Below are 22,880 nucleotides of genomic sequence, written 5' to 3' on the forward strand. Positions count from 1 at the left end.
TACATAATTGTTACACAATATATTATCATGAGAACTCATAATATAAGATTTATGGATGATTTGAGCCAAATTAACACGCTTACTTCCTATCGGTTGAACTTTTTGTTCTTCTTGTAAATAAAGAATGATTAATTATAATATATCTCTTTTACAGGCCGGTATACTGGTAAGTTTTGTTTCACACCTAACTGTTGAGTAAGTCTTAACCTGAATCCAACTGTCTTGCTTACGCCTGTTGCTCCCAATAGAACATAGGCCACTGACCAGCATTCTCAAACCCACTCTGTCCTGGGCCTTTCTTTCCAGTTCTATCCAATTTTCGTTCATTTTTCTCATGTCTGTCTCCATTTCTCGACTGAATGTGTTCTTTGGTTTTCCTCTTTTCCTCCTTTGGTCTTGAGGGTTCCATGTGAGGGCTTGTCTTGTGACACAGTTGGGTGCTTTCCTCAATATGTGTCCTGTCCACTTCCAGTGCTTCCTTCTGATTCCTTCCTCCACTGGAATCTGGTTTGTTCTTTCCCACAGTAGATTGTTACTGATAGTGTCTGGCCAACGGATTCGAAGTATTTTGCGTAGATATTTGTTAATAAACACTTGTATCTCCTGGATGATGGTTTTCGTAGTTCGCCAGGTTTCCGCCTCATACCATAAAAGATATTATCGTATCGAAATGATCAAAAGCAAATTAATGATATTTAATATATAAAGTTATCAAAGGCAATAAGTTGTTTTAGTCTTTTTCTTTTCTAAACTGAAATACACTACTCTTTTAAAAGTAATACAGATAGGTTTTTATAAAACAAGTGGATAATTTCAGTAATGCAAAACCGTATGATTCTTTATTTTTCTAAAATAAAAACAAAAAAACTTTATTTAAGTAATAACCAATAGCCAATAGAATTACAATATTGACAATTTAAAATATGAATTATAAAAAATTTTTCTATATACTTCCGTATCCAAGAGAATTTGGATTCATTTTAATGTTGGTTAGTTATTCCCTGAGGAAGTGGGTTAAGTTGAGTTACGAAACGTTAGAAAATCTAATTTTGGAATATTACAAATATTGTGTTTCTTTTTTATTTACTTCTTCATGATATATTTTTTTCAGTCTAGGGGTTGTTGAGATTGCTAAGTTTTTGATTGAAATCATGGGTTGATTGAAGCTAGACCACCATGGAAAACCTGGAAGCAATGGACGGCCGTTTTTTCCTAGTATGGGAGTCCTCAGTAGTGTGCATCCACGATCCCTCACGCCGCGAGATTCGGACCCAGGACCTATCAGTCTCGCTCCAGGCGCTTAACCAACTAGTGACTAGCTTCGTGAGAAAATTCTTGGAGTTCTAGTGAGAAGCCGTGACCAGTGGAGCTAATTCGTGTCGGGTAGAAACAGGTGTCTACCTCAGTACAATGGAAGATGGTCGAGCAATCTCGTGGATTGGTTGAAGTTAGACATTAACACCATTGGATGCTGCTCAGTGGTCTAGTTGGTTAAGCATCTGGAGCGAGGCTGATAGGTCTTGGGTTCGAATCTCGCGGGGTGCGGGATCGTGGATGCACACTGCTGAGGAGTCCCACAATAGGATGAAACGGCCGTCCAGTGCTTCCGGGTTTTCTATGGTGATCTAGCTTCATTTAACTCATGATTTCAATCAATATACTTTTTTGTTCATCAAGTTAATGAGGATGAACGGTGTTATAAGATTGATATTTGAATACTTTTTATCATTTAGCGTTCCATGCTATCTATGTTTTGTTTTTGTTTGTTTTTTCGAGAAAATACAAGAACAAAGCACTTTTCTAATATATTATTTACTCAATGATGATAATAATTACTTAGGATGTTTACAATACATAATGGTAGTATTATATAACTAAAGGTTTTTTATATGCTTCTTGGACTTGTAATGTCGGTTACTATGTTAAGTTCACATAGCTTATTGTAGCTTTTGGACACTCTGATTTATCTATTTTTCTTGAGTCACATTTTCACTTTACTAATTATTCACTTATCAACCTTGACTGTTTTTATATGAGGGTGTGTGTACACTTCTCATCATATTCATCACACGTCTTCAACTTATTTTTGTGTGACTATAAGTATTGATTAACGCTTGATCGAAATGGAGTTGGCTCACACGCCTTCTCCACCGCGAGTCATTTCGCTTCGCTCTCTTCTATTCGCTTCATCCTTCTGATTGCTTTTCCAAAACAATGAGCGTACGAATATATACGTATTCAAACATCCATTCTCGTATTTGACTTATTTCATTCCGTTATTGACTAACGAGATTTAAGTCGATAATTATATACGAGAATAGTCAGTATATATATTTTGACAACAATCATTCATACGATTTAATCGGAGACAGATTAAGGGCTACCAAAGTTTTATACACTTTTATTTTATTTTTCATCAATTTAAAGTTACTTTATTGAGTTAGTGGAATGGATCATAATAATGATCATTTCTTTCCAACGTTTTACTGGAAAAATATTTTTAGTTGACTGTCAAATAGAACTAAATATCTACTCCAAACATTTTAATATCTATACTTCATAATGAACAGGAATGTTGACTACGTATTCAATGTCGTTAAAATGCCAGTTAATGGTTCAGTTGTTTGTTGTTTTTCTTTATCGGTTGGTGAATATGATCATTGTTAAATTAAATACTGATAAATGATGGCAGAGATTAACTTCATTTTCAATGGTTTTAACAGTTTCATGTTATATAAAGCATCAAGTTACTCTGAGAATAAATCTAAATGAGATTAACAAACTATTTACACGATATAAATTAATAGTCGTGGATCATTTCAAATAGTATGATATATTGACTAACTGAAAATTTTCTTAGTTTCCTGATATTTTGTTTTGTGTCACTGGACAAAAATGTACGTAAAGTTTCGATTAGTCAACAGTGAGTAGTAAATATTTGAAATAAAGTTATTACATTTAACTGAAATCATGAACTGATCTAAGTTAGACCTCAATTAAAAACGTGAAAGCACTGAACGGTCGTTTCGTCATAATATGTAATTCTTTAGCGGTACTTATCCACGATTCTACACACAGCAATCAACTTTAGGATCTTTGGTCTCACACTTTACTCTTAACTTCTGCACTACTGACGACGATATTAATGTCTCTAATCAATCCATGACATCGTGTGGTCATCTTCCATTGTCTTCAATGGATAACTGTCTCACACCCGACAGAGATTAACTCTACTGGTCATGGTTTCTTACTAGTACGCAGGAAAATGCATTGTATTCATTTATAAATTAATATTACTGTTAAACTATTGACTTTGAAGTAAACTGCATTGTTAAAATCTATTATTTTTAAAATGACAATGTTTAGCAGATGGAGGAAGTGCAAAACGTGAGTATATCTTACAACTGATTCAGTTATTTCATTTTAGTTTATCTCTATATTACAATCATATTTATTATCTTAGCTTAGATTGATTCGTAAATATAAATATAAATGATTCACCATTTCATAAGAATCATCTATCAAAATATTCAGTTTAAGTAAATTATAATTAATCTGTAAACTTAACGTATTCATGTCACTTACAGATTGTAGAGATCTGTCGTTCAGGAAGATCTTGCTAAAATTAAGTTATTTAATATTTTGAGCTCTCCTTGTCTTTCTAAACCATATCATTGGAGAAAAACCTCAAATATTAATAAACTATGAGAATTTCACCACAAGTGTTTAATAATTCTTTTTGTTGACCTTAAATAGTTGTCATCTTCCTTGTTAACGAGAATCCTGGTTTCATAATAGTTTGACTTATCTATTTGGTTGATAAATTGGATTGATTTCAATAATTTTACGGATTGTTAACTTAGCTGAATGTTAATTCTATAGTAGAAGGGTTTATGTTGTGGATTTTGATAGTAATTTTAATAGTTGAGATCATTAGTCAAATGAAGCTTCTGTTATTAATTAACATATGACTGGCTTCAAGAGGTATTTCCTGAAATTCTAGTGAGAAGCAGTGACCAGTTGAGTTCAGCCGGGTCTGTTATGAGATAGTAACTCACTGAAGACAATGGTGGACGGTGGAGCAACTTCGTGGATTGGTTGAATTTAGACATTAACACCTTTGGATGCAGGCTAGCTCAGTGGTCTAGATGTTAAGCGTTCACGCTCGAAACTGATAGGTTCTGAGTTTGAATCTCGCGAGACGGAATCGTGAACGCACACCGCTGAGGAGTTCCACACTAGGACGAAACGGTCATCCAGTGCTTCTGGGTTCTCTGTGATGGTCCAACTTTAATTGACTCATGATCTCAACTATTGAAACGTTACTTTAAATTTTATGTGAAGTTATTTGTCATCTATTAATTAAGGAAAATATTTTTTTAAGAATTAAAGGGTATGGTTACATTTCATATAAAGTACAAATAGGTAATATACAAAAGGTAGGTACAAATAAATTGAGGGATATATTGGTATATATATGCATTAAGTTAATGCATCGGGATTTTCTCTCAAATACACATTAGATTATTAGAATTGGAATAGATTACAGATTTTGTACTCTAGAACTATGATAGTTGGCTTAGTACACCATTTATTTTGTTTACTAACGTTGAAAACCACTTCATACTAGCATACAAGTGTGTTTATACACTACACATATCTTTGTAGTAACATGCTTATAATGTAGAACATGGCATATTTCTACCTTACATTATTACCCTTTAATAATAATAATAATATTGTTAACACCGCCTTTTTGTATCTTGATTAAACAAGTGAATGATACTGGATCAGCAAGTAAGATAATCATTTTCATTTTATTTCATACTTCATATTCAAATATCGGAAAAGATGAACAAAGATACATTTATAATAATAACAAACATAGTGATGTATCATAGTTAACTATGCAGTTAGCTATTTATATATACACCATAGTTTATTAATGGTGTACTAAATTCATTGTGTTAACAATCGAAAAACAAAAAAAGTAGAATATCAAATTTTATTTAATAAAAATATACTTATGTATGTTCTTAGTTGTGTTGCTAAAGCAACTGTCATTCATCAACAAAAACAGTTGAATACATATATATGCATATCTATTTTGTCACCATTGAAATCACTAGTTGATCTAAGGTAGACCACTGTGAAATATTACAATCTCTAAAAATCCTCATACTGATACATATACTAGAACAGTTCAGTTTAACATCTTTTTTTCATTGAATCATTTGAGTAACAATGTATAGTTCGGTTTAAAAGTTGACCAGCTCAAGAATTGTCGACTATTAAGGAATTAAATCTATAGAATATTTATATTAGATGAATTGTAATGGATGTTTGGGATTTTCAAAGATACGATATCAAAAAATTTATTGATTACTATTACTAACACTATAACACTCGAGTTTGAAATGGTGGAGAAGATTTGTTACTCAGGTGGATGATTTTGATGGAGTTTTTTTCTCTGAGCTCATTCGAGTTACATAATAAGAAACAATTTAAGAAGATTAATATAATCAACCATTACTGTAAATTATTATATATAAAAGAGATTTAGAGTGTCCTCTAATTGTAAGCATTACTGTTTTTTGGCTTATGATTATGTGAACAATTTAGCATCATTGTAAAATGTTAAAATCATGTGATTGTATATATTTTTCAAGCAAAATTGGAAGGAATAAATGTGTTTAAGACCATATTGTAGCCTATTATATTAAAATATTAAATCAAACATCCGATTTATCATAAACATACTGTGGCATGTGCTACTGATGTCAACAGATATAAGTAGTATGCATCACCAATCGAAAGTGAAGGTTGGAAAGATCGAAAAAAAGATAGCGAGAACAGAGGATGACTGATGTGCAAACGAAAGAACAATCAAGTCTAAGACAATCGATTGACATTTTGCAAATGAATTATTTATTGTATGGTTCTCAGATTTTACTAACTGATTCTATATTATTATATTCAAATGCACTCGATTGTCTCCATTAGTGTTCTCGTTCACCACAATACTATAGAAAATGTATATATATACACAACATTCTGTGAACTTTTTTTTCATCATTGGACTATGTTTACTACTGAAATACTTATTTACATTTATTTCAATGAATTTAAAATTAAAATTTAGTGAACATTATTTTCAGATAACGATACATCAAGAGGCAAGTTAATAAACTATATAATACTATCTTTTATATTCTCACTGTACAATGTTTCCAATAATGATATCATAGTGTTCATAAGTTATATCCGGCTATTATTAAGGCTTTTATACTATGAATTTTGTGATTCAAATTTAAGATAATACATTTTTGTATTGTTTTTTTATACACATAGTTCCTTTTATCATTATTGAAGGGAGCAAGAATAAAGATTCTAGCAGAATAGTGTGTATTCATTTTATTTCGTTGGTTCTCATCAGCTGTTTACAACCGTTGATATGTATAAATCATAATTACTTACATGAGAGGGTTTGGCTGGAAGTTATATTGAAGACATATTAATATAGAATAGCAAGGGTGTAATTGAAATAAATAGACTGAATATTGTCAATATATACCTTATGTAAAAGAACATTCTACAACACTGATTGTGACAACAGTTTAGATGGATAGAAACAAGTGATTACTCATTTAATTCCTATCAGTTTTTACTCATTATTTAATCACTTGTTTCTAGCCTTTTGAACTCTTGTTACAATCAATGTTATAGAATGTTCTTTTATATAAGGTATATATTGACAATATTCAATCTATGAAGTTTAATTACACCCTGACTATACTATACTGATGTGTCTTCAAAGTAACTTCCGACCAAACTCTTTCATGTAAAAAATAATGATGTTTAAATATCACAGATTGTAAACAGTTGACATGAACCAACGAGATAAAATGAATTCATACTATTTTGCTAGAATATTTATTCTTACTCTTTTCGTAATCACTATTTTGATATGTAATGCAAAGTATCATTTATATCAGAGACAATATAATACTTCTCAATCTTTGTTGATTAATGATTTATATAAGAGGTAACCGTTAAAAACTATGTGATAGAACTATGAAAAATAAAATGATACACAATTATTATTTGAATGACTTTGATTATTTTATTGAAGAAAGATAGGGATTGCAAGTAGCCTAATTACGTTATTTGATTGACTGATTATGATGAGTGAAAAAAAGTATGCTAAAAATATCATATATTACCATAAATTGTAGTTATTTGAAAAGGGGGCACTTAGTAACAGAAAGCTAAGTTAACATAATGAGTTCAAACTATACAAGAATATATTTATCTAGGGTTTAGAATTCAGATCAAGAATCTTTTCTAATTAGAGATAATTTCTGCCGATCATATCTGACAGGTTATTACTTGAGAAAATTATTTCTTTTTACCTTGCTTCATGTGATAATAACTGGTTATTACAATGTACTAATAATATTATTACACCCACTGAATAATTTAGTGAACACTTGAACTTAATGACTCAGTAAATAGTGAATTGGTCAAGTGTATTGGGTTTGAATTGTTGTGTAATAATCAGCACAACTGGAGATACATTTAAATAGTTAATTTTAAATAAAGCGAAATGCTAATCTTAAATTCTAATAGTAGACACTATCCAAACCTATTAACCTTCCTATTTTTGAGTGAATGGAATGTGACTAACATTGGAATCCAGGATATGCTTTTTGTCCTATTCAATATCAGTCAACTCTATATACCTCCATTCCAGCATTGATGTTCACTTCAGAATCCAAGTATATTCAGCTTATTAGTCACAAATAATACAAACACATACATTATAGATTCTATTGCTAGTTAAATTTCATTTATTCTTTATCAACTTGTAATTTCATGTCAGTATCAATACACGATACTCAAATGTTAACCAAGAATGATAAAATTCCATTAAATAATTCATACCATTTCAAATCGGATCAATCTTATTAGAAACTTGAATACCTCAAATGGTTACTTATCTCTCTCTCTCTCTCTCTCTAATCTTTAGTAAAAGGCGAAAGATTTATCCGCAAATGAGAAGAAACCCGAGTGATAGAATGCATAATCATATTAAGAATATAATTATTATACAATAATAAGCCTTTTCAAAGTATAAGTATAGAAATACCGAAATTATAATTATTCAATCACATGTTTCATTCTAATATAAACATTTAAACTAAAGAAATACATTCTTTATATTTATTTATTCATTATATAATAAATTTTAATTTTGTTGCTTATTACATAACTTGAAATGATTATTTTTATGTTTTCAAATTAAAAAAAACAAAAGAAAAAAAAGGAAAAGAAAACTTCTGTTGGTTACTATGACAACTATAAAAAAAACAAATAGTTGTCACGTATAATATATACATACATTAAAATCTTAATAAATGCCAAATTAAAAAAAAATTATTATTATCACCATAATGAATTGAATAATTATCTGATTCATCTATTAAGGCGTATCAGATTATTTAAATTAAAGAATAAATTGCCTGGATTTTTTTATTTTTGTTTTATGAAGAACTAATTTTGTTGTCATTGTTGTTCATCATAAACAGTTTATCAATGAATGTTATAAAACGTCAAAGTGATTAGAAGTTGTATAGTGTTATTAGTGTGAAAGTAATAATATACTTGTCTTGAAAGTGTTGAGAAGATTTCAGTTATGATCATGAGGGTAGAATTGTTAAAACATATAAATATAGATTTTGAAATTGAAGCAAAGTACTTAATGGAATTTAACTACTCACTAATTGAGTATATTCCATAAATAATACAATCTATAAATGTATGCATTCTATGTATAAAAACATTTTTTTCTATCTCATATTGAAACAAAGTAGTTTACTACATCATACTGTCGGATAGTTAGTTTTTTGATGAGAATAACATTTCTGGAATGGTTTCTTTTATTTTTTTTTTTGTAAAAGATCTATTTAGTAGTGTATTATAGCAACTCATTAACTGCTTGATTGATTCGATGATCCATTCATTTCCCTATATATATACATGCACATATACACTCTACAATCTCGGTTCGCTAACTCACTCATTCGCCTCATTGCTTTTTGATCTGAGTTATCTGCTAATAAAACTGTAGTCACTACTTCTCTTTGCCTTCTGATTTCAAACACCGCTGAGGATTATATGGTAACGGTTACGAGGGTGATTGGTCAACGAAGCACAGTCACTACAGTATCCATGAATTTGGCAAATGTTACAAATGGATAGATGTTTATTTACAATTTTTCTTTCTCATAAATTACAAGGTTATACTAAAAATGATATAATAAACGACTTTACATTGAAATAATAATGTAACAATTTTATCGTTGAGATTATAATTTATAGATGACCTTTGAATGACATTAAGCTGACTTTGAGAGTGTCCGCCTAATAGCTAGCATCAAATGAGGACTAAAAACCAGTGTGAAGAATTAGAATTATGATTTAGATTAGATTTATGGTTTTTAATCACGAATTGACATCAGCTATAATTCCAAAATTCTAATTAACCAAGTGGATGAATTGGTTTCCCGCCAAAATTTGAAGATCGATCATCTTAAATCTGATTGATTCGTCCATAAATTATAGTCTCACCATTTTATTTTCAATTCATTAAAACATTTACTTGTCTATATTCATAATTTCTATCTGGTTAGTTCAGTGTTGACTCACAGCAGATATTATAACATTTATTTTGTTATACAGCATGTACAATAACTGTTTGCATTCATTTTAAGTCAGTGATTTTTCTTTTAACAACAAATATCCCAAAGGATTAGTGTTCATTCGAAAGTTATAACAACATGGGGATAGAATAATGACAAAGATTCTCAGTTTATACTTTAAATAGAATACGAAATATACCTTATTAAGTTCATCCTCTTATCTTAGATTTAAAAAAAAGATCACAACTGAAACTTAAGACAAATAATGAGGAGTCCTGTACTAGGACGAAACAGCCGTCCAATGCTTTTAGGCTTTTCATGATGATCTAGTTTTAATTGACTCATGATCTCAACTATAAAATAATAGTCTTTATAATTTTCAAGTAATTTATTTCATTAGAAACATGAGTAAAATATAATAATATTATAATAATAGTGATTGTGTGTTCCAAAAACTACATCGGCATCCGATGCTATTTTTGGATGATTGTACTTTACCCAGCAATCACGATTCACATTGACGGGGAATCGATTAGTCAAAGAGGCATCTGAATCGCCGTAATGACCCCACTCCATTTCTTCTTCTTTCTGAGCTTCATACATTTCAAGTACTAGTTGTTTATGACATCAATGTAAACTCAAAATATAACAATCTCATTAGAGGAATTACATGTCAATATAAAATTAAACAATACAATATTGGATTACATTTAAGATTGAAATCCCATAAATTCATCTCTATTGGTTTATTCGATTCACGCTATATACATTCTGTCAAACAAACTATGAAATACTAAATTACGCTTAATTCTTTACTTCCTTCCTTTTAACTACTATGGGGCTTATAAAGGTTATTGAATGTTATTGAAATTTCGAATTGACCCTAAATAAAACATTCATTAAATAGAAGGAAGGACTGAATAGTTATCTCTACCGAGTACAAAACTCCTCAGAAGTATACACACATAGCTCCACCATAAAATATTCCACCTAGGACCTTCGATCTCTGGAATGAATACTATCTATAAATGACTAAGTTAGTATACATAAGTATACACTTGTAACTTCAATCAATTTATAATAATGCAGGATATTATATTGATAATTTTATCTACTTACTTTTAAATGTTTCATTATTCAACTACTTCAATTATATTTTCTTTACATTGATCTTTTTTTTCTTTGATTATTAGTAAACAATGAATTATATGGTTCATTATTTGTCAAGGCAACTCTTACTATCCCTTGACTCATGATGTCAACAACTGAAATGACTAAAATCTCTACAAAACCCTCTTCTGAAAAATTAATAATACACTTAAATTGATTGATATAAATAATGGAATTCAATAGATGTTAGTTGTTGTGAATAATTGGATAAGGGAAATGACTTTAAATCAGTTTCATATGAAGAATAATGAAATCATTGAATTATTCAATGATTTAAGTGTATAACTATGGTGGTCTAGCTTCAATTGACTCATGATCTCAACAATTGAAATTACTACAATCTCCACAAAAACCCCTTCTGATGTAATAAATTATGTCATTGATTATGTAATGAAATAAATTGATAATTATCATCTAAATGAATCTTGTTCTATCGTAGATTTGTATGAAAAGTGACAAATACTAACATTGTAGTTTGAATTATCATATTGTATACATTATAATTTTGTGTTATTATACTAAACATGTTTATATGTATATCAAATAGTTTTACTAATTTTCTTGATTTAACTTTATCAGTTTGTTTAAAAACAAGAATCAAGGTAAACAAGGATAGATGGTGGATAGAAGTAGAATGTAAGAAGCGCATTTTGTCCTATTTTGAACTTGTCAATTGGATATACTTGTATTCTAGAGTTGATGTTCACTCCACTTCTCAAACTTAGAACCGGTCGCTTCAAACAGTATGACGTTATTCACTTAGCTACTGAGTCCAGATATTCACTAGTTTGTATAGTGAGGTGAAGTATAAATTCACTTGGTATTGTTTGTTTGTATCTTCTCAGGACCTATTAGCTAAGTGGCGTTCGAAGTAAGAGGTACTGGGTTAGAGTCATGGAATAAATATCAACTCTAGAATGCAGGTACATCCAGCTGATAAGTCCCAAATAGGAGGAAACGCGCTTCTTGGATTCCACTACTGGCCACCATCTATCTTTGCTTATAATGCTTGTGATTGAAGTCAATATCGAGGCAGTTAGCATAGGATACACATATGCTAGTAATAGACTGATCAATTACAGTCATGAATATCAATGGGATAATTTAAACAAACAATACAAAATGTAGAATCAAGATGGTTCCCCTTTAATTTCATTTTCTTTAAAGACATTTATCATTAGTTTATTGAATATTATGAGCTCTAGTTAAGGCTATATTTATATTGTGGTTTTTCTATATGATTAAAATAATTAGTTTGTACTATCGTCATATTTTATTAGAAAAATTGTTCTGATGATAAATAAACATAAGAATTAGACATTACATCATTGAATGCCAGGTCAGTGGTCTGCAGCTTAAATGTTCGAGAGCGAGACCGATAGGTCCTGGGTTCAAATCCCGCGAGTGCAAATGTGGTTTTGCACTGCCGAAGAGTCCCATACTAAGACGAAACGGCTATCCAATGCTTCCTGGTTTTCCATGATGGTCTAGCTCATGAGTTCAACTATAAAAATATCTCTTCGACAGATAATTTCAAACTAGATAAACAACCGATTCATCAACAAGATTGTACCTTCTTTCTAAATCAGTTTATTCTCTTTATTTATTATGATTCTTAATACACTGTAGGTATTTTTCTTTCTATTAAGAATCATTCATTAGTTAATATTTTTCATTGTTACATAATCTTGTCAATCATATCTATAGTTTTGCAATCAGAATATGATGAGAATTTACGACATTTACATTTATTTCTATCCATTTACTGATATCAATCAGTCGTACATTATTGTAGAATTCTAAGTGATATAGTTAAGAATACTAATTAGTGCTTATTATGAATGATGGTTCATTATCAAGGACAGAATATACTTTGACTATATTGACAGCTATACTGTTCTTTAATTTCTTTTTTGTTTTGTTTTGATAGACAGTATGTATTCAGACATTTACATTAGTAGTTTTTGTGAATGATACGTAGTAGTTTTCTCTCTAAACAATCTCATTATTATTTCATTGAAATCAATAATGATCCTGTTTCATTTCAATGTTTTTATTTGTTTTTGTAATGACACAGAAAGTATGTATTCATTGGATCGTAATTCAATTAGATCAAGTCATAGACGATCTTTTAGAGAAAGTCTAGGATTATCAGGTTAGTTTTCTTGCATATAGTTAACGATAGTTATTATCGTTATATAATATACCCTTGTGGGCCAGGGTAATTTTACATTGGTTTTCAGGAGAATCTGACACCATCCAGACTTTATTGTGACAATCCAAACAGTACAGCTCAATCTCGCTTCACAGGAGAACCAGATACCGTATAGGCTTTAACGCTACAATCTGAATAGTACAGCTCAATCCTGTGGCGCAACCACACAGGTAACAAGCATCCTGGTGGACCGTTCGCACCACTCATATACACATTCACGTCACATGTATAGTTATTCCGATCAATGATCGCATGAATCAATTATGCACAGCACGAACAGGCCAAAGTTGACCTATTTCGCTTACACCATAGTCAAATTCATTAATGTTAGCTATGAAGACATGTGTTACAGTGTCAAAATGGCAATGGCCCTTGAGAACACTAAAAAGCAACCACCAGTATCAATGAAATCGGTTAACCAGCAAACCAATTTTATGCATGAACAGTCAGAAAAACTTGCCAAAGTAATGCCGAACCATCCACAATATCAATGGCAAACCTCCAGTCTCATATAAGACCTTCAGCTCAACATAGCCATATAGCTTATACTGCATACAACACATATGTAGGATAGTAAATGAAATAGCCTAGCCTGAAGCGTTAGGGCTTAAAGAACGCTTAAAACTCATTGTCAGGTGTCGGAATACTATTACAAGTCCACCAAGATCATTTTTATCACATTTGCGAAATTTTCATTTTTCCGACTTTTCAAACCCTGAGTTAGGGTTAGTATCCCTACATAGTTAATGATGAATTAAAGTTTAAAAAATTAACTATATTCCTGAATAAGATTTCTTACAAAATGTAATTCAGGTTACTATGACGAAAAGCCTTAATTATTGTTGATCTTTTGTGAATATTTACAATTTGAAAATCCCCTATATTGCTGTGAAAGTTTAAGTTTTTGTAATCCTATGTATCTTCTTTCACTCACGCATAAGTGGAAATAGATATATAGTGGGATTATATGATTTGAATAAATGTGGACAAAAGCAGACATGAATTGTAATGAAGATACGTTAAAATTTAGAATCGGAGAAACTCGTAGAATACCTATAAGTTACAAGGAAGACAACATTCAGATCGATTGATAATCAAATATAGTGATATAGATCAAACTCAAAAAGCGGAAGTTATTTAGTCACACAATCAGTGGTTAACAGAAAGATACTGAAGAAGAGTATAAGAACATATGAAAACAACAAAGGTCACTAGACAGCTAACTAGAACGAATTAACTTATTACTTACAGAATAACTTTAAAGGTCACTTTTACATGAATGATTATCAGAACGGTGAAAATGATTCCTAAATGAACCTCAAAGACACTAGACTACTAAAATCCTAAGAAATTTTATCATCAATATTGCGTTAATAGTTGAAAGTTATTCATTGTTATATTTAAAGTTTAAAATCATTCTAGTCTTTCTGTATGAACTCAAGTATCATTGCACCAATGTTCTTCCTGGTCTTCTATATTAAATGAATGCCAGTCAGTTACAAATCTCCCATCAACTGTCCATTACATTCTGTATGATTTTTCCAATTCTCGATTCCTTTCTATTTACCTTTTTGCTTCCTTCAATTCGATCTTCCTAGCCTTCTGTTGCCATGCATTCCACTTCTGATTTATGGTACATAATACTTATGTTTGTCGACATAAGTAGCATACACCACAAACAGATTTCCATGCATACTCTGGGTACTCTACGTATCAGAATATATTATATGACAAACCACTGCTCAGTAATACATGAGCGAAAGTAAAAATGGTTTATTGTAAATAAAATAATAACTGTAGTGGCTAGTCCAATGTCGAGCCAACCTAGTTTTTTCTAGCTTCCAGACAAGCCAGTTTATGCATTCTTCTCAAGCTACATAACGATAAAATATGACTACTCATTTCTGTACTTTTTTAAATTTTGAATTCTTATATATAATTATTTTCTGTATTTAGAAAGATGCAAATGTTACTGGGATCATACACCATATTTACCTGAAGGACACTCTATAATAAACGAAGATGAACGTTCTAGAACTGGTTCAATACGTAGTGGAGACTTTCAACGTTCCAGACCTACTTCATTTTCAAATAATGATGATATACATTTTAAATCTGTATATACAAGAAGTTCTGAAGATTTACGACCTAAAACTATAAATGTCACTACTACTAGTTTACCGAATACAGATGATGCGCACAATTCATTATGTAGTCCAACAGTGATCAATTTAAACTTCATGAATTCAGATGAACGTCCAAGTAAGTTAGATGATTTAGATAATTACGTTGGATTATAATCTTTTCATTATTAATTCTTGTGTATCGATATATATATATCCCGCCCGCGGGATTCGAATCCAGGACCTATAAGTATTGCGCGTGAACCACATGCTCTAGACCATTGAGCCGGTATCTAACGGTGTTAATATTCAACTTCAACCCATCCACGAAGTCACACCACCGTCCACCATTGTCTTTAGTGAGTTACTATTTCACAAACCACCTGGTTGTACTTCACTGGTCACTGCTTATTAAACAATACACTATTCTCATATAATTAAAATAATGAATTTAAATACTTAAAATGAATCATATTGTTTAGTTTTGTATTCCTTTAGAAAATTGTATTTGAGAAGTTTGTTTTATTACTTTTCTCAGGAACATCTGCTTATTTCTAAAAGTTTTTAGGCTATTGCTTTTAGTGAATTCATATTACAGATTTGTTTGATAAGCCGTTTGTTTGGGAGGTCCAGAAAATTCCTCGAAAAAAGCCGAAATGGCTTTGGAAGCTCTGAGGAAACCCCCAATCCAACCAACATGCGATAGAAATCTTACTAGAAACATCTAGAAAGTGAAACGTCATATGTCGCGTTTCTGATTGCATGATTACCTATACTGCTACTATGTTTAGTAGCGTTCCAAAACTTACCGGAAGCCCAAATTCATCTAAAATGCTATAAATACCCTGGATTTTCTGTACATAAACGAACCTCGAAATAAAGCATTTCTTCCATGTTTCGTACCTTCTCTCTCATGTTCAGAATTCTGTGTAGGTTTAGCCTGTGTATTACTAGAAGAGCTTTGGAAACACAATCTAGCGTCCAATTAGAAGATTTATCACTATTAGAAAGTTTAATTGTTTATGATTTTTTCAAGTATACCTCACTTATCAGAAAACTGTGATTAGAGAATATCTTTTCGTGAAAGAGATAAGCCTCTTAATATTAAATTGAATTTGTTAAATCTTATGTTCAATAGCTATAGGTATATTTGAGGCTTCAGTCTAATCACAAATGTTGCACAGAACTGGCAATAGCATGTCACTAAATATTTGATAGAAAAATATAACTATTGAAAAATAAGAAGATGTTTCATTCTAGTATTCTCATTCGTGACACTGCTGGGAATCAACATGTGAAAGTTTTCCGTTCCTCACTGATTCACCTACATTACACTATATATACACTATAATACACTACACTAGCTTTAAGATGTAATTCCTAGAGTTCTAATGTGAAACCGTTATCATTGGAGTAAAACTATGTTGAGTGTGAGAGAGTTAATTACAGCAAATAACAGATAATTACACAATATCACGAGTCGATTAAAGTTAGACAGATAAATCACTGGATTCCAGTTCAGTGGTCTACAGGTTCGTCCTCATTGAATGTTCATAACGGATAATTCAGTCTTACATCAGGAAGAAATATCTGTTCGCTACTCTAAGGTTTTTGATTATGTTCCGTGATGAATCAACAATCTAAACTATGAATATTAATATTTTTGCAAATGATATATCTGCCGTATATTTAAGGCATTTACAGACAAGTGATAGCTTATGATCTTTGATAAACTAGATAATAATAGTTAAATTATCATGAAATATCTCTTCCAAATAAATTTAAGATATTTTAATGGAGGTTTAATTGAAGTGATTTCCTGAACAGATCATAGTATTATCAGTCCAATTCCACAAAAAATTCTAAATTTATGTCGAACATATGATACACATTACAACCAAACTTCTGATATCGTCAGTTTAATTTCATACATTTAAACACAACTTGTGTGTTTAACCTAGCTCTCCTATTAAACGGGACTGGGGTGCAATGTTTGGGTTGTTACGTGAAAGTCTATATGATGTCTGGTTCTCCTGGAAACTAATGTAAAATTACCCTGGCCCACAAGGGGGTATATTACATAACTGTAACTTTGAAAAAGACGTTCATTTATCATATTATGCTGAAAAGTTCTTTATTCATGATCACTTAATGGAAGACTCTAATTAAATACTTATGTTATATACATTATAAATAAATGAATATATATATATATATATAGTAAGAAAGTGATACACACCTATTTTTGTTTTTTGTTTTGTTTGCAGCAATAGGTATGTATTTGACATAGTTTTTTTAACTGAATATATATACTACTAACTATATTACAGTAACCAATTTACATTATGAATAAATAATTCATTGATAATAAAACCTGATATTTTGTTTTAATTAGTTTTACAAATGAACACATATATAGGGAGTTAGTTTTCTACGTGATTGGGTCGCTAACCCCATGCCAAAACCACCTCCTTTATCCAGGCTTGAGACAGGTAGTAGCCTCAGAGGGGCTCAGGGCGGAGTTATGAAAATTGATACAACTTAATGCTCTAGTACGGCCGAGGGTGGGGAGAGTCAGCTCTCTTTCCCTGCTCTAACATGGTCACGCGTATACAGCCTCTACTAGGGAAGTCCTTCTCACTGCATTCTCGCGGCATTACTGCTGTTCAAGAAACTGAAAATACGAAAAATGAATGTCCGACGCTGTAACCGGGTTGGTGGACACGGAGGGTGCACCTAAGTGAGTTGGTGGTGAACATGAGCTCCATGATCCTGAAGGAACAAACGGCGTATGAACAAATCGTTGGTCACTAGCTACTATGGGACTGCATGTCCTAATATTGCCCCACTGCGTTGTGGATTAGACCTTAAAGTCAAATGCTCCTGGTGTGACTCTCTAAGAAAACCACTTACTTCGGTCTGGGCACCCGAGCAGTATTACAGCCCACACACAAATCAAGTGACTTGTGTGGCGCACATGTATTTGGTGTCTCTTTGTACCGATATTTATGTGTTCAAATAAATAAGTAAATAAAACAAATCTAAAGTTTGACAATAACTAAGCGAAATTGAGGTTTATTGAGAAAACTGACTTTAAGCTACAAACATAAATAGGAAGTAAATTTTTTTCTGGAAAATATCGACAGCATATATGTTAGCTTTATGTAATATGTTCAACTAAAAACTTCTCTTCTACATAAAAGCTACTTTGTACAAAAACATTCAAGGATATTGTATCATGTTGAATTAAAATTAATAATATTCAAATCGTTGAACTCAAACTTCCATACTCTCTTCATTTAATTTACTTTTACAGTTACGAATACGAAACCATCAGGTATATTTTTAGCCGATTTGTTCATATATATTCTGCATTTAAGTATTCTATATTCCATCTTACTTGTAAGACATCTTAGATCTATGTACAAATTGATGTAATAATCAGTAGATTACAGGATATTTATAGAATATCTTATTGAGTTGAGCTAAATAGTATTGAATAAACTTATATATCATAGCCTGAAACAACGTTATTTTCATTGATCTAATTATGTAAAATATTTTAATCAATTCTACAGATGACTTTTCGGGTTCTAATCGTGTGTCTATCAGAACATCAATGAGACGACCAACAAGAAGTTCAACACCAGTGTGTAGTAAGTTTATAGATAATTAACATTATAATTGTACTATATGAAATATACAATGATGTTTTGATGATCTAACTTGTGTCCGGTAACACTGTTAAATCATCCATTACCTTTTTATTTTGTTAAATACACTTATTAAACGTAAAAAGTTAGTTATGAATGTGATGCAATGGTGAGAAGTGGAACAAACAGTTGACCTTTGTTGTGCCCTGTGTGATCGGATCGTTATTACGTCAAGCATTGTATTCTTTGTCTAGTTCATTCATAACTTAGCTTGGTTATATTACCTGTAGAACTGATGACCACCTATTTACCAAATGACATAGCTATTAATGAAAAACTATACGAGGACACTAATTATTATTGGTCCTCAAGCTCCCACCGAACGCAATCAGAAAATGAAAACAGGGATCAGAAGGATTCTCTGTTATACTCTATTCACTCATGAGTGACTAGCAGTAGCAACCAAGACGTATGCTCTTCCCTAATTCGAACTCATTAGTTAAATGTATTTATACCTTAAATTTAATGTTCACATTAATGTTAGAACACATATTCAGCAGCTAAGTGAGGACCTCTTTGAGCATTTAAGGTGGCAGGCATTGGATTTACATTCTGGTGTGAACATCAAAGCCGATTCCAAATATATCTACCCGAAGTGTTTGAAATAGCATAAACACACGTCCTGAACTCTAAATATAATAACTATTAAAAGTTTTCCTAATTATGCTTATAACTTAACAACACTGTCAAGACAATCTACTAATGATACAAAGAAATAAAAAACAACTGATTGATTCCAGTCCATAAAATCAACAACAACAACAACAACAACAATGAACTTGCTTTTATTATAAATGACGTTAAAATTTACTGGCTCAATGAACTTGTGTTCATTGGATGTATTCTGGTATTATTTTACAAATATTTGTTGTTTGATTACCTTCTGTGAAGTTATTCATCAGTAGTAGTAATTTAAAGTCTTGTTTTCTTGCCTATAATTTCATAGATGGACACTCATATGAAAGAGAGAGCAGTATTTCTTCAAGTAAGTAGACTTCATATTAAATTAAGAATATGAAATTTGTCATTTTAATATACAATTAAAATGAACCAGGACATTTTCAACGTTTTATATATTTATCTATTCACCAATTGTAATTTTATTATACAGACAATAATTGTTTAACAGAATTATATTTTGCTTAAAACTTTATCATTGTTAAGTCTATCGAATTGTCCAATTCACCCAATTGAGATATGAGCAAAATCAAAGTTCATAAAATAACAATTTGTCTAAAATAGCGGTTCTTTATTGAATAAGATACCTCAACTTGTGAGGTGTCTACGGAGTTTATGGAGTCCTTTTGTCTGAAATAAAAAGGGCTTCCTGTAATAGTAACATAAAGAATAATTACAACATATGATAGTGCAAAACACAGCTATTGGCTGTGTCTAAACTTGGTAACAGCTTATCAACAAGCAAAAACCGAACCAAGAGAGAACAATATGAAATCCGTTGAGCTTAAATAAGGGTTAAACAAATAAAAAACTTGTGAATAACTGCTACAATGATTGCGATAAAGTAATTATAATGATACATATAATAAATGTTATAAGTATATGTAAATATTTCAGGATATTACACCACAAACTAGCGTTACAACATAAGCTTAAAAATTGCTAGCGATACAACTGTTTACTGAATAATAATAAGTAGTATAAAATGAAGCACGAAAGAGTCTAAGGGAAATGATTAAGGACAGAGGACGTAAATCAGACTTAACGATCATGAATACGTATAGTTTACAGACTGATTATAATTTACCTAAACTGAATATTTGATAAATTATTCTTATAAAGCGATGAATTATTTATGTTTTCAAAGTTGAATTTACGAATCCATCTATGCTAGACCATCACTGAAAACCTGGAAGCACTAGACAACTGTTTCGTCCTAGTATAGTACTCATCAGCACACGGAACTTGAACTACAGATATTATATTTATTTTTTAGACATTATAAATTCTATCATGCATGCAAAATATTTATTAATAATTAACATCCATTGATCATTAATTGCTTTACATATGATTTGTTTATCTTACAGGTGGAAGTAAGTTCATTTGGTTGGCTTATAACATATATTCAATTGTCAGATGATATATACTACTGATTATTTTACATCATTTTAAATGTCACTAGTCTACCATTAAAATTGAAATTGAATTTATAAAACTATGAACAATTAAAATTGACATGCATTGAATGTTTGACTCAAGTCCCTTCAGTGGACTTACTTACTTACTTACTTACGCCTGTTACTCCTAATGGAGCATAGGCCGCCGACCAGCTATCTCCAACCCACTCTGTCCTGGGCCTTCTTTTCTAATTCCATCCAATTCTTGTTCATTTTTCTCATGTCTATCTCCATTTCCCGGCGTAATGTGTTCTTTGGTATTCCTCTTCTCTTCCTTTGGTGCGAGTAAGCAATTTTGCCTGACACCGGTCTTTACCTCGAACGATCTGTCAATTGTCCTCCATGCACAATTTTACAGTTTAATCCATCATAGTAGTTTCGTATTATATTGACTATCTTCTGAGGCACGCCGTAGTATCCTTCAATGAAAATAATCAAATATTACAATTACTGAATATAAATATTATGGTTTACAAATGAATTGTTTACTGAACAAATAGTTGAATAGTATTAATTCAATGCTGAATGTGAAACATGTTGTTAGTGTGTGTATAAGTGTAAATTGTAAAAGAAATTGTATTAAGATAACGGCTGTATGTATATATTATGTTGATCAAATGTTAGGAAAAATTGCTGACCATTTATGACCCTAAGTTATGGTATAGTGAACGAGAACACAGGATGGGACAACCAAATACATTTTGATACATTACAGAATATCTTGATAAAACCTGACAACCATATTGTAAATACTTCAGTTGCAAAATATCCATCAATTGTTTAAGACTTTACTGTTCCCTCGATTCCATACTAATCACTCTCTGTTCTCATTCTCTTCTCATTGATTTTCTCAACCTTCGACCTCCAGACATTCCATCTTCGATTGATTAAATATACTACTTATATCTGTCGACATCAGTAGCACACACCATAATACATTAGTAAGGCAGGGTCAAATTAACAAAATGAATAGCAATGTAGTTGAAATAACGTAGCAACAACAAAAATGACCATAGGTTGAGGACAGGGTTTAAAAGAATGAAATGTAAGTGTAGATATGAAGGAATACTAGAACTCAAAATCTATGGGAAGATAAACGACTAAATACGCTTATATTATGAAGGTTTTTATCTTACTATAATTTTTTATACAATTCATATTTATACACACACTAACGACATGTTTCACATTCAGCATTAGATTAACACTATTCATCTATTTGTTTAGTACACAGTTAATTTATAAACCTGATGTGTGACAATGAAAGTAAAGTATGATTAGTCGTTGAGGGTGAACAAACAGACACAGTTTACGAACTATTCAATATGTGATTTTACTTCTTATCGTTGATTTCTACCCTGGACTCACTATATTGAATAAAGTATTCTTTAGTGTTAATCTGGTTCTCTATTTTGGGTCGCGAATCCTGATTCTGATATACAGTGATAAGTCACATTAACTTATTAACGTATTATCGTATAATACGTATAAGAGAGGAAAAATATTACAAACCATACGTTGAATCAAAACTATACTATTTATATTCAATAAGTGTAATATTTGATTATTCCCACTGAAGGAACCATCGAATAATACTTGGTTAATTTAAATGCACACAATTAGTTGGTGTTTCTCATAAATGTACTATTCATAGAAAGGTTTAACTTAATCTCATTTAACTAGTCAAAGTATGATAATGTTACTATACAATAATTTTTTTTTCTGTTTCAGGAGCAAACTATCTAAGTAAGCTGCAATATTTTGAAATTCCTATATATATCCATTGGAAAAAAAGATACCACAAGTAAAACTAAGCATTT

The 22,880-nt window shown here is 31.0% G+C and overlaps 1 protein-coding gene across 1 annotated transcript; it reads left to right on the forward strand.

The window, feature by feature from the left end:
- Window positions 1–1,454: 1,454 nt before the first annotated feature.
- Window positions 1,455–17,367, forward strand: MS3_00002555 (uncharacterized protein). Its single transcript, XM_051210151.1, has 4 exons — window positions 1,455–3,387; window positions 4,777–4,797; window positions 6,159–13,026; window positions 15,043–17,367. Exons 3-4 carry the CDS (start codon window positions 12,900–12,902, stop codon window positions 15,384–15,386), a joined length of 471 nt encoding a protein of 156 aa, XP_051073147.1. The 5' UTR covers window positions 1,455–3,387; window positions 4,777–4,797; window positions 6,159–12,899; the 3' UTR covers window positions 15,387–17,367.
- Window positions 17,368–22,880: the final 5,513 nt, after the last annotated feature.

Source organism: Schistosoma haematobium, chromosome 1 (genome assembly GCF_000699445.3).
Source record: "Schistosoma haematobium chromosome 1, whole genome shotgun sequence".
NCBI classification, from domain to species: Eukaryota; Metazoa; Platyhelminthes; class Trematoda; order Strigeidida; family Schistosomatidae; genus Schistosoma; species Schistosoma haematobium.